This window comes from Heliangelus exortis, chromosome 3, assembly GCF_036169615.1.
Source record: "Heliangelus exortis chromosome 3, bHelExo1.hap1, whole genome shotgun sequence".
In the NCBI taxonomy this organism is placed as follows: domain Eukaryota; kingdom Metazoa; phylum Chordata; class Aves; order Apodiformes; family Trochilidae; genus Heliangelus; species Heliangelus exortis.
The window spans coordinates 114805281-114817620 of record NC_092424.1 but is presented as its reverse complement, the minus strand read 5'-3'; the positions used below and the strand labels follow the sequence as shown (position 1 = coordinate 114817620).

General features: G+C 49.7%; 1 protein-coding gene across 3 annotated transcripts in view; it reads right to left on the bottom strand.

Annotated features, from left to right (window-relative positions):
• ASXL2 (ASXL transcriptional regulator 2) overlaps positions 1–12340 on the bottom strand; it is a 106475-nt gene that overhangs the window by 41034 nt on the left and 53101 nt on the right. For all 3 annotated transcript variants that reach the window (XM_071742300.1, XM_071742301.1, XM_071742302.1), the window contains one exon: positions 8286–8442. In XM_071742300.1, coding sequence (XP_071598401.1) covers positions 8286–8442 — 157 coding nt within the window. The remainder of the gene's footprint in view (positions 1–8285; positions 8443–12340) is intronic.

The window sequence follows — 12340 nt, the reverse complement described above, 5'->3', positions numbered from 1 at the left end:
AACAGGGATGGGAGGGCCCTTCAAGGAGTAATGAGAAGAGTTCATCCTGGAGGAGATGACTGGCAGGTGAGGTGAGGGTCTGTGAAATCCTGCCTGGCAGGGTAAAGCACAGAGAACAGGGGGTCAGAGTCAAACCCAAGAGCTGGAGATTTGTAGATGAGGTGGAACCACACTTGTCATCTTCTTCTGCTCCTCTTACACCTCTCTGTGTTACTGCTGGATGGATGCTGCAGAAGTTCACCACAAGCTTGTGTGAAGTCTTGTTCCCAGCTTTCTGGGGCACACCAAGCTTTCAGTGAGCTCACCTCAGCCTGAGCTGGAGTCTTCATCCCTAAGAGCCTGGGCTGCCAGATTGCCAGTGCTGAGGACCATGGTTTTCTGCCTTAAAAAACCCCAACCCATCCTTCCAAGGTTTCTCCAGCACGGAGATATGGGAGGCACACACAGCATCAGCAGCACTGTACATGTGGTTACAAGGGACCTCAGTGCTGATCTGATACACCTCGAGTTTCAGAATAAAGGGAATAAGGAAAACTTGGATGTTTAGAGGTTAAAGGAGGATCCTGCCATGAAACAGAAAGTCAGGCTTTACTCAGGCTTCACCACGTGAAGTTTTCTTCACAATGAGAGATCAAACATCCTCTGAACATGCACTTTGCTGTGAAGAACGAAGCAGATCCTCAGCTGGCAGGACAGGTCCAAGATGCCAACCACACACACAGGGACTGGGATGCCAGGAGCCCTTCAGCCAAAGCAGGAATTCCTGCTGAGTGTCCCAGTGGGTGAACCTGAGCCTCCCTGATGACCTGACAGGGAAGGGTGTACCTGGTGCATGCAGTGGCCTGAGCCTGGGACAGCAAAGCTCAGGGCTGTGACACCAGCAGCTCTTCCTCTGAGCTCCAGACACACACTGCAGCTCCCAGTTCCTCTTGGATCTCCAAGCTCAGCTCTTTGGGCTCAACCCTTCCAGGTCACCACAGCACAGGGCAAGGGGACAGCCCTGAGGGTGCAGGGAGGGTGCTGAGCAGGGGGGACCCTCCCCAGATCCCACGTGCACGTGGCTGAGCTCCCACGGAGCTCAGTGGGCACCTTTGGGGATCAAACAGCACCTGCCTGGGGGGTGAACACCCCTGAGAAACCTGCCTTGTGCTGCAGGTGCCTGCCCTGCTTACTGCCTGCTCACTCTCCAGTTTTCTGTGAAGTTAGGGGCTTAGAAATCACTTTTCCTTTCATTTCAGTGGAAATATTTTGGGGCCGTACGGTACCTTAGAAATGGGAACGAGCACCCTGGTACCAACCCCTCCAGGAAAGCTGGGGAGGGACTTGGGACAAGGGCCTGGAGGGATGGGACCCTGCGAGGAGGAAGGGTTTGCAGCTGGGAGAGGGGAGATGGAGAGGAGATCTTGGGGAGGGAGGGAGGGAGGGAGGGAGAAATTGCTTGGGGTGAGGGTGCTGAGCCCCTGGTTGCCCAGGTTGCCCAAGGAAGCTGTGGCTGCCCCATCCCTGGCAGTGTCTCAGCCCAGGTTGGATGGGGCTTGGAGCCCCCTGGGCTGGGGGAGGTGCTTTAATGTCCCTTCCAACCCAAACCAGTCTGGGGTTCTATGATTTTACTGTCCCACATCACTTGGGGACAAGAGGCAGGAGTGATGCCCATGGCAGCTCAGGCACCAAGAAGCAGAGTGATGCCCCTCACCCAAACACACAAATCTTGACCTTCTGGCTGGCTCTTGTCCCTACAGAAGGTGACCAAGAGCACAGCTTAGTCTGGGCAAAACTCAGCTGAGAGTCTGCTGAAGTGTGGGGAGAAGAGCAGAAAGGTTCACTTGGGAAAAGCACCCATTGAAGGTGCCTTGAATTGCTGAGGGAAATTCACCCACAGGAACCCATGCAAACTATTTTCTGATGCAGATTTTAAGTTCATCACCCATTTTTCTACACATCTAAGATGCCTACCAAATGCAGAGCCACGTGTAGGTGCCTGTGACCCCAGCCTAAGGACTGCTGCTCACACAGCTTCAAAAATCCACTGTTTGCTGTGAGGTCTGATGGAAACACAGCTGCTTGATGGGCAGAGACTGAGCCCTGGGAGGCTGCACAGCCTGTGATGAGAAACTACAGCTCACTCAAAATCCAGTGATCTAGTGGCCTAAATAGCAGATACACTCACCTAAATAAAGGGAAAAGGAACATTTCTGGTATTGTGTCTGCAGAGGGGTTGGTAAATTGCATAATGTGACACTTGGGAAACAGCTTCCTCATGAGTCACCAGCACAAGCAGGAATTGGCTGTATTTAGAAAAACTGCTATTTCTCTACCTAATCTTTAGCAGGAAGAAACAAAATGACATAGCCCAAACAACTCTTTTTTTAAAATTATTTTTAAGGTTGGCTTTTTTTGGCAGCTGCTATGGGTGCAGGGCAGCACACCCAGGAGATGGGTGCTGACGGGGGATGCTGAGAGCAGTCCCAAAAAACCAAAGCTTCCATAGTAAAGGCAGCTCAGGCCCTCCAGCTCTGAGCTGGTACCTCAGGGTGACCAGATTCCCAAGGCTCTCCTAAAGGATAATGCAGAAAACTTCACATATAGATCAGTGTTTTCTTTCCTGTTCCTGCTCTCTATGCATGGGCCACTGCCAGAGAACCCGCTGCAGAAGTTTCATTGCTCCAGGTAATTCCCATCATTTCCCTATTCCCACTCCTATTTCCTATTTCTGGTGACACCATATTTTAGCCATACTAAACATCTTCTAGCTGGTTTTCAGCACATGGCATTTTGCCCAAAGTATTAACATTTCACTTAGATCACTTATCTGGCCCCAAAAATTATTCTGCCTGCCTGGGACCACAAGGGACTCAGCAGCACCTGTCTGTGGGTAAAAATGCAGCAGAGGCTCACTGCTGGCTAACAGAGGATTATCAGTAACCTTTGCCCAGTTTGTTTCCCTCTTTTCCCTTGAAGATCACTTTACTATCTGATTTTTTTTTCCCTTTTGACACATCCCAGTTAGGTTGGGTTTTACTGGAGGACAGACCTGTTACTCTGATGGCCCTCACAGAAGGTGCAACTCACACAAGCTAAACAAGATCCTTCTCTTTCAGGATGACTCTGGTTAGAAAAGGTACATCAGGAGCATGGCAGAAATGTCAGGAAAATCCAATTTTGACAGCCATGACTGTCAGAGGCCACGAAAGCCCTGGCAGCTCAGTACTGGAACCTTTTAGTTATTTGCACCAGCTTGAGCAGCCCGGGGTAGGCACTGGCCATGGGTCCAGCATCCTGGAGCTTTGCAGCTGACCCCAGAAACACAACTGAGTTTGGATGTTTTATTTCCAGACACCATCAGGACACACTATAGTAATAACCCTGAGCTCAGACACAGCCCTGGGTGTAGACACACACACAGTGATACTCAGCAGCTCCATCTCACCTCCAGAGTGCATTACACAACCCACCTGAAAGTTGTCCTACAAACCAAACCACCCAAATGGTGATAAAAGCATCAGGAATTGAGACATTTACACCTGAAGCTTCAGGATGATTTAAAACAACACAGAACCTGAGACTTGGCAGTGTCTTTTTACAAGTACAGTAACCAAAAAAAAAAAAAGCTTTGTTTTTATCATTAAACTCCAAAGGTGATGGCCAAGTAGCTGCTTCAGAGAATCCCAGACTGCTTTGGGTGGGAAGGGACCTCAAAGCCCCCCCAGTGCCCCCCCTGCCATGGTCAGGGACCCCTCCCCCAGCCCAGGGGGCTCCAAGCCCCATCCAACCTGGGCTGAGACACTGCCAGGGATGGGGCAGCCACAGCTTCCTTGGGCAACCTGGGCAACCAGGGGCTCAGCACCCTCACCCCAAGCAATTTCTCCCTCCCATCTCAGCCCCAGCTCCCCTCTCCCAGCTCCAAACCCTTCCCCCTTGTCCTATCCCACTCCAGCCCAGCCAGGACATCACCTTATTCCAGGCCACCACTAACCCATGACCCACACCTGAGAATCACAGAATGCTCATGGCTGGAAAGGACCTCTGAGATCACCAAGTCCAACCAAACAATTTCTCCCTCCCTCCCTCCCTCCCTCCCTCCCTCCCTGCCCAAGATCTCCTCTCCATCTCCCCTCTCCCAGCTGCAAACCCTTCCCCTCGCAGGGTCCCATCCCTCCAGGCCCTTCTCCAAAGGCCAAAGAAAAGGTGTCTGCCTCCCTTCAGCTTGGCAATGAGGGACCCCTGGCCAGAGAAGCACCCACTTTGTTCCCAAAAGCCCAATCCTGCAGGAAACAGCACCCTGGCCCCCCAGGACCTCACCTGCCAGGGGAGCTGCACCGCGCGGCTCCATCAACATCGCTGCTGCTGCTGGTCCCCAGCAGAGCTGCTCCCAGGTCCCTCCTGCCCCCTGCTCCCTGCTCACACACAGAAGGACAGGCAGCAAGGCATGGCTTTGTTTTTAAACTTTTCCCCCCGTGGTGCTGATTGGCCCCCCGGCGTGCCCATGTGGGGCTGCAAAACGCACCCAGGTCCCAATCCTTTCGCCAATCACGGTGTCAGCGTTGCTGCTGCTGTCAGGGCACTTTATTTTTGTACATATAAGGAAGTGGCTGTTGATGTTATCTGAACGTGCTTCCTGTTTCATGTGTATATCAGCAAAACTAATAATGTCACGTTGAGCTGAGCTGCAGCCTCCTGCAGCCCAAGTCGAAGCCTCTGAGCACAACTCTGTGCGCGCAGCTCATCTGGTCGCTGTCTGCCCTGCTTTGCCTTCACTCCACTGATTTTTATCACCATTCTGCATTCTCACAAGAAAACTCTCCTCCCCAGACCTTGCAAAGAGAAAGCAGCAGCAGCAGCTTCCCTGGGGTGCTGCTTCCCACCCAGGCTCTGGTCACATCTCAAAGGGTTCAGCGGGTGCCGACAACCCCAACCATCCCACAGGTGGCAAGGTGGCCAGCAGCAAAGCAAAGCCACGGGACAGTTCTGGCTGAATGTGGGCTGCTCTTTAATTTAAGGGACTATTTTTTATTTCTTTAAACGAAGAAGGAGGGATTTGTGTGGTTTTGTATGCACAGACATACAGGAAGTGACCGTGTAGGAGTGCTGCATTCCAGAGCTGATGCTTCCCCGCTCAAGGCTGAAGGAATCTTTCTAATTGGAATTTCATGGCTTTCTGCTTATTTTCAAGAAGAGCAAACAAATGCACCAACTAAAAATCAAACTCCTTCTGATGTAAAAACCCTTCTACTCTTGAAAAAGGAAAACAACAGTAAAAGGCATGAAGGCTCCAAGGAGGAGAACACCAACACCACCGCATCTTTGTGCCTCCTGAAGTCAAAACCCTCCTGGCCAGCAGGTCCTGAGAGGAGCAGGTCCATTCCCTTCCACTTCCAAACATTCCTGATGGCAGCACTGGGAGTCAAACCATGGCAGGGAATGACCTGAAGCCCTTTGCACTTTCATTATGATCTCCACTCCTCGGATATTACACACAAATTTATTTTTCTACACAGCAAGCTTGAGGAACTTCAGGGTTTGCTGGGGGAAACCAGAAGACTGGTTTTGGATGCATAAATTAAATGAAATATTAAAAATGAGAGCACATTTTTGTCCCTCTGGACTTCAAAGCACAACTCTTTTTATTATCTGTGTCTCAGAGACAGCTGGGCTGCACTTTGGGAAACTTAAACTGAAAGTGTTGGTTCCACTAACTGAGAATAAAATACCTATAATAATAGAGGTCCCTAAAATACCAATGAGCTGCAGTGTGCAGCCTAAGAAAGATGCCTTTCAAAGATCAGAACTAAAATCATTTCATGCAAAAATTTTTTAAACCATTCACCATCATAGCACCTTACTTCACCCCATTACACACTTTTGGATCATTTAATTTTCATGCAAGGTTAGGTTACAGCCAAGAAGCAGAGCTGGGAAGACAAACCAGGCACCTTGCACCAGCAGACTGGGAGCAATTGCAGCAAAATGAAGAAAAGAGACCTAGAGCTACCAAAATCCCATCTGCTGCATGTTCATGTCCTGGCACAGGTTGATCTGAATGTCTGCAAGCAGGAAAGCTTCAGCAGAAGTTCCCCTGCCCCTGGTGTAACTCCCACATCTCAGCTGAAGCAGGAGGTCAAGCCTCAGCCTCTCCTCCCTTCCCAGCAGGGACATCACCACCTTTGTGACCCTGAGCTTGGATGAAACCACCTTTGTGAGCTACAGCTTAAGCCCAGACCAGCAGTGAGAGCACAAGCCCTGTTTCCAGCCCTAAAAAAAATAAATAATCAGTATCACAGGTGCACCCAACTCTGGAGAGGCTGCTTTGAGGAGGTTGGTGGAAAGGTGAAGGTTTCTGTACCTAGGGACAGGAGATGACACAAAGGAGCAGCTCACTCAGCCAGGATCTGTGCAGAGAAATACATGTCCATCTTTCTGCCCACACAACAAAACCCCAGTATCCAAACACATCTGAGGAGGTCACATCAGAACCCACAAGTCCATTTCAGGACAGCCCAGAAAAGCAAATGGTTGCTCCCCTCCTCTCAGAACATCCTGGTTCAATGTACTCGTGACCTCAGTCTTACCCTGATTGCTTAAAAAAACACAAAATCCCCATATCAAAACCTTTTGAAGAGCAAAGTACCAAACAATTATGCCTCAAAATGTTCCTTTGTGTAACACAGGCCAGAAAAATTTATTCTTGTGTGAAGCTTCTGATTTCTGGATGAACTATGCAGTATTGAAATTGTATTATTTTTTTCCTTTATAAATCAAGAAAACATTCAGCTCTATAAGGAAGTTTCTAAAAGATGCCATATGGGTGTCACAACAATACTCAACTTCCTAAAAAAGAGAACCACACCAACAGAAGTTAAAAAAGAATTTCAAAGGAGCATCTAAAACACGTGCCAGTGATGAAGACATCATTTAGGTAAACCAGAACAAATTCCCCAGGAAAGTGGTTAGCATGGATCAGATCAGACTCCAGAGTTAGAAATAAACTTGTCTGGTTTAGGAACAGAAGAATTATTTCAAAAATAATAAAGCAGATGACGTGAAGCCTTGCAGATCTTTGAATCCTGCAGATGAATATCTGATTAAATTTCCCATGAGGTAGAACTAGAAAGGGCTCCCTGCAGTGGGGGGGCCAAGGAAATGTGCTGCCACCCACCCCATCCAGCAGACACCATCCCTGATGAGACACAGCTTCCAGGCATAAAAAATCAATTCTGCAGAACAAAAGATTAAATCTGGTTGCAAAAGGCTGCAGGAGGAGCTTGCCAGACCTGTGGAGGGGAACCAAACCAGCAGGAAAATCCTGGTGAAGAACAGAGGGAAGGACAACTCTGAGAATGGAATTGCTGCTCAGGGAAAGGATCCTGGAGCTGCCACAGATGGAAACATCAACTCAGTGCTCATCAACAGTCCAAAAAAGTGAAGATCTACAAAATGTGATGGAAAGGAATAAGAAAAAAATTGCTGTTATTAGAAAATAAAAGGGAGGACAGACATGGCCCTGTGCATTCCCTCAGCACCTGTGTTCTGACACCTATGGGCATTTCTACCCATCCCAAAAAACTCAGTGTAACTGGAAATGAAGCAAGGACAACCAAGATCTGAGTCCTGGCCCTGTCCTGGCTCTCCTGGGGGTCTCCTCACAGGTCCTGTTCCACCCCCTTGTGTCCCAGATATCTGGATGTGCTCAGATCACCACTGAACCATCCAACTCCAGCAAAAACCCAGGCACAGCAAGAGAGGAAATACCAGCACTTCACTGTATCACCTAATTACAAATTATTTAATATCCAAGAGTATTTAATACCCAAATATTGCCTGGTTTAAGAGGGAAAGGAGGCTGGAACAGGACAAAGTGCAGCCAAAACCCTACAGGACCCACCAGCTCACATCACAGCCTTCAGCCCCAGAGCTTCTGTGCTCATCCTGAAGTGTTGCATCCAAAAGCATCAAAAGAAACCAGAAGCAAAAGGCACAATCTTCCTGGGGAAGCAGGGGGTGGCAGAACAACCTGGAAGGTGGAGATCTGTGGGTCCTGGGTGGGAAGCTCAGTGTGTGAACCTGTGATCTGTGTCCAGGCCTTCCTTCTCCCCTCTGGTGCCCACAGCAGTAAATCAACACTTTGGCCAATCCATCAGCACAGTCACAGCAGATTTTAGGATTTTAGGCTACCACAGCAGCCTGGGTCTGTAAGGAAATGGATGTGATGGAAAAAAACCCCAAAAACCTCCGAGTCCTTCAGAGGCACAGACCATGCCAAAATCAGAGCTCCTGAGAAGGAAAATTACCTTTTCTTTTCCATCTGCTTTTCTTCCCATCTTTGTTACTGCACCCATCACTGCTGCTGCTGCTGCTGCTGTTCTCAGAGCTCTGGGAGTCAGACTGGGCATCACTGCTCTCCTCAGAGCCATCCGAGAGCTCCTTCAGCCCCTCAGGAACATCCTTCTGCAAAGAGACCAGCAGACACAGTTACAAAAAAACCCTCTCCCAATTAACAAAACACTTAAAAGGAGTGGTTTCACTTACCGAGCACTGCTTGGGGATTTTTTGCTTTTTTTAACACTGCAGAGCAGTGTCAGAACTGCTTGGGCACTGGAACACACAAGGTGCCTCCTGTGAGCCCAGACACAACACTGCAGTGTCCCTCCTGCACTGCCCTGCTCCTGCCTGCACAGCCTGAACTTCTTCTCCATCCCTAATCACCAGCTCCAACTCCCACCTTACAGGACATCCACTCGGTTTCTGAATGGGGTGCTACAAGTCAGTGTGATGGTTCCATCTCCCCCCATCCCAGCTCGTGTCATTTTTTCACCAAGAGGTGCTGGTGCTGGTGGGTTCCCTTCCTTCCCCTGCCTGGTTTTTGGCTGGGAGGAGGCAGCAGAGAGCAGCAGCATCTTGAGTCCTGTCCACACCTGAGCCCTGACTGCCCTCTAGTGCTGATCCCACCCCAGCCAGACTCCAGCCCAGCCTGGAAACGGGTGCTCCTCAGCCACATCTTTGCTGCTGAGCTCTTTGGTTGTGGGTGGCAATGTCACCACGGCCCAACCACCCAAAGCTGCTCTGGGGACCTCTCTGGCAGGAGAGCAGTGGGAGAGAGGCACCATCTCATCCCTGCTCCTCTGTTTCTGTCCCACCACCTTGGCTGAGCCCTGTGGCAGACCTGAAATGATCCAGTCCTGGTGCAATCATCCTGAATTCCTTGTGATTCATGTAATCACAGCACTGTTTGGGTTGGAAAGGACCTCTCAGACCATGGAGTCCAACCCTTCCCCAGCCCTGCCCCATGTCCCTCATCCCCACATCCCCAGGGCTTTCTCTGAAACCCCTCCAGGCATGATGGGGACTCCAGCCCTGCCCTGGGCAGCCTGGGCCAGGCCCTGACAACCCTTTCCAGGGAGAAACTCTTCCCCAGCTCCAACCCAAACCTCCCCTGAGGTCGTTCCTGAAGCTCAGTGTGTTTACAAGGCAAAGGGGTCTGTGGTGGTAGGAGCTGGACAAACAAAGAGGTTTGTGTGCATCAGACAGAAAAAAACCCTTCTGTTAATACTCCCTGGAAACAGCAAATCAAAACCTCCTCCCTTTAGCTGGAGACAACTGATTTCTTGTCCTTTCTCTGAAACTGGAGACTTATCTCCATGGGTAAAGCCAAGAATTACTTCGGTGACACAGGTGTTGCCCATGTAATTAATCCCAGGGATCTCCCCCCAGCAAGGTGAGCAAACAGGTTCAGGTATTGCATTGTGTTTTCATCCCACACCTCAGAAATCCAAGTTTGTTTAACTGCACACTGAAAGTTACTGGTAAAGCACAGCAGAAAAGATCACTAAAACTGGGGTGGGGGAAATCATTTTGTTTACATCAAATGTCAGCCAAGGTGAACATGGTGGAGCCTGACCCTTCATTACAGCTCCTTTGGAGCTCCTTTCCTCTGGAAAGGCCCTGGACTCACCTGAGATGCAGTCCTTGCACTTTTATCTACCTCAGCTTTTCCAGAGAAGTGGTTTGGGTGGGAAGGGACTTTTCAAGGCCACAAGATGGCCACAAGATGTCCCTTCCCTGCAGGGACATCCTCAACCAGAGGGAGAGCTCCAGGGGAAGTGATGTGCCAGAATTCCAAACAAAGTGAGCTGGAGCTCACTGGGATGAAGAAAAACCCTGGGGGAAGGATTGGCCATGGGGCTGCTGCCTGCCAGGGATGGGTGGCACTGGGAGCAAGGGTGGCTGGAGAGGGAGAGGGAGAGGGAGAGGGAGAGGGAGAGGGAGAGGGAGAGGGAGAGGGAGAGGGAGAGGGAGAGGAAGAGGGAGAGGGAGAGGGAGAGGGAGAGGGAGAGGGAGAGGGAGCACCTGCAGCAGCTCCAGGGGCACAGACCCCCAGCATTCCCACCACCATGGCAATGATCCTGAGGAAGCCAGGAGAGAACCAAGAGCATCCAGAAGTGAAAAAGCTCAAAGACACAAAGACTCTGCCACACAATCTGTATGCACCCCACATTATTTTATTTGATTTTACTTCTTCCCTTGATCTTTTCTCTCCCCCAACCTCCTGCCAAAGCAGCTCCAGTTTTGCAGGGTCAGCACATCAATTTTTCAGTCTAAATCCTACATGCTTCCATGGAGCTGAAAGCATCAGCTTCACTGCCTTCATCCCATCATGGGCCTGCCAATACAAAGTACAGGGGGGAAGCAATAAATAAAAATATACAGGACACAGAATGGACAAGAAGGGGGTACCAGAGACAATGCTGAAGACCAAGAGGCTCCTGTCACTGATGGGCCACCAGGACCCTCCAGAGAGAGGCAACATCAGCTTTGTAAGTCATGTAATGGGGAAAGGAAATGGAGGAAAGTGAGGATTTGGAATTGGGATGGTGCAAAGCCTATAAAGAAAAGTCATGGGGAAGGGGGTGGGGGAGGATCCAAGTGGGGGGACAAAATGCAACCACCCCCAAAGCTCATGCTGCATAAAACCCATGCCTTCAAAAACCAGGAAAAAAAAAGTATTACAAGTAACACAAATAGAAAGTTACCAGAAATCCAGCACTTTTGCTACCAGTACTCAAGGGTCATGGTGATTTGTTTTATTCTGCAGCATTTAGGATTATCTGGGGGGGAAATTATTTTTATTTTGTTTTACATCTTGAATTATTTTTATCTTCTCTGAAACTTTTAGCACTTTGCCATACACAGCAACACAGAATTCACTGACACTGACCCAGTGGCTCCTCTACCACCACATCTGGGTCTTCTCCCCAGCCTTAATGTCCTGACACTGCTTTCCCAGAATTTAGGGTCTGCATTCTTCATCCCTACAATGTAAAACATTGTACTTCCCTGCAGAGGAACAAATGATGCAAGAACTGGTCCAGTTTATCAGCAAAAGAATAGCTACAGAATAACTGTAATATAATAAAAAAGAATAATAAATAATAATAAAGAATAATAAAAAATAATAACTGTGGTGGGGGCACTGACCAGTCCTTACCTGACACACACACCTTACCAAAGCACTTTCACCTGAATGACTGGATCTGGGGCAGCCTCTGCTTGGTACAACAGTGCCCAAAGGGAGAGCCACAGAACCATGGAGTGCCAGGTGGGAAGGGACCTCAGGGACCTCCTGCTCCAATGTTATTGCTGATCTGAGCTGTCCCAGCACCCATCCAGCTGAGACTTCAAACTTTCCAGGCTGGGGGAATCCACCCCTTCCCCTGGGAGACCATTCCAGTGTCTGACTGTCCCCAGGGGGGAAAACTTTCCTTCTGTGTCCAACTGGAATCTCCCCAGGAGCACCTTGTGCCCATTGCCCCTCGTCTTGTCCATGGGATTCCTTGGAACAGGGAATCTGCATCTGCTCTGCAGCCCCCCTGGAGTACTGGACATGGGCAGAAGGTCTCCCTGAGCCTTCTCTTCTCAAGGCTGAACATTCCCAGTTTTCTCAGCCTCTCCTTGTATGCCAGGTGCTCCAGTCCTCTGATCATCCTTGTGGCTCTCCTCTGGACCTTCTCCAGCCTCTCTGCATCCTTTTGGTACAGCAAGGACCAAACCTGGATGCAATACTCCAGGTGTGGTCTGCCAAGCACTGAGCAGAGGGGGATGATGACTTCAGAGTGGGGTGATGACTTTGGGTTTTTTTTTAATATTTATAAAATTGAGATTATTAGCCCAACATTCCACACAGCTACCTCCATCCTCCTCTTTGTTGTCACAGTGATGGCCACAGGAATCATCTCCCTCTTCCCTGCTCTGGAAGAGGGGTTGGGCCAGATGCTCTTTTGAGGTCCCTTCCAAGCCTTCCTGAGAGTCCTCCTGGCTGCAGATGTGCAGTGCAGGCCAGGGCTGATCC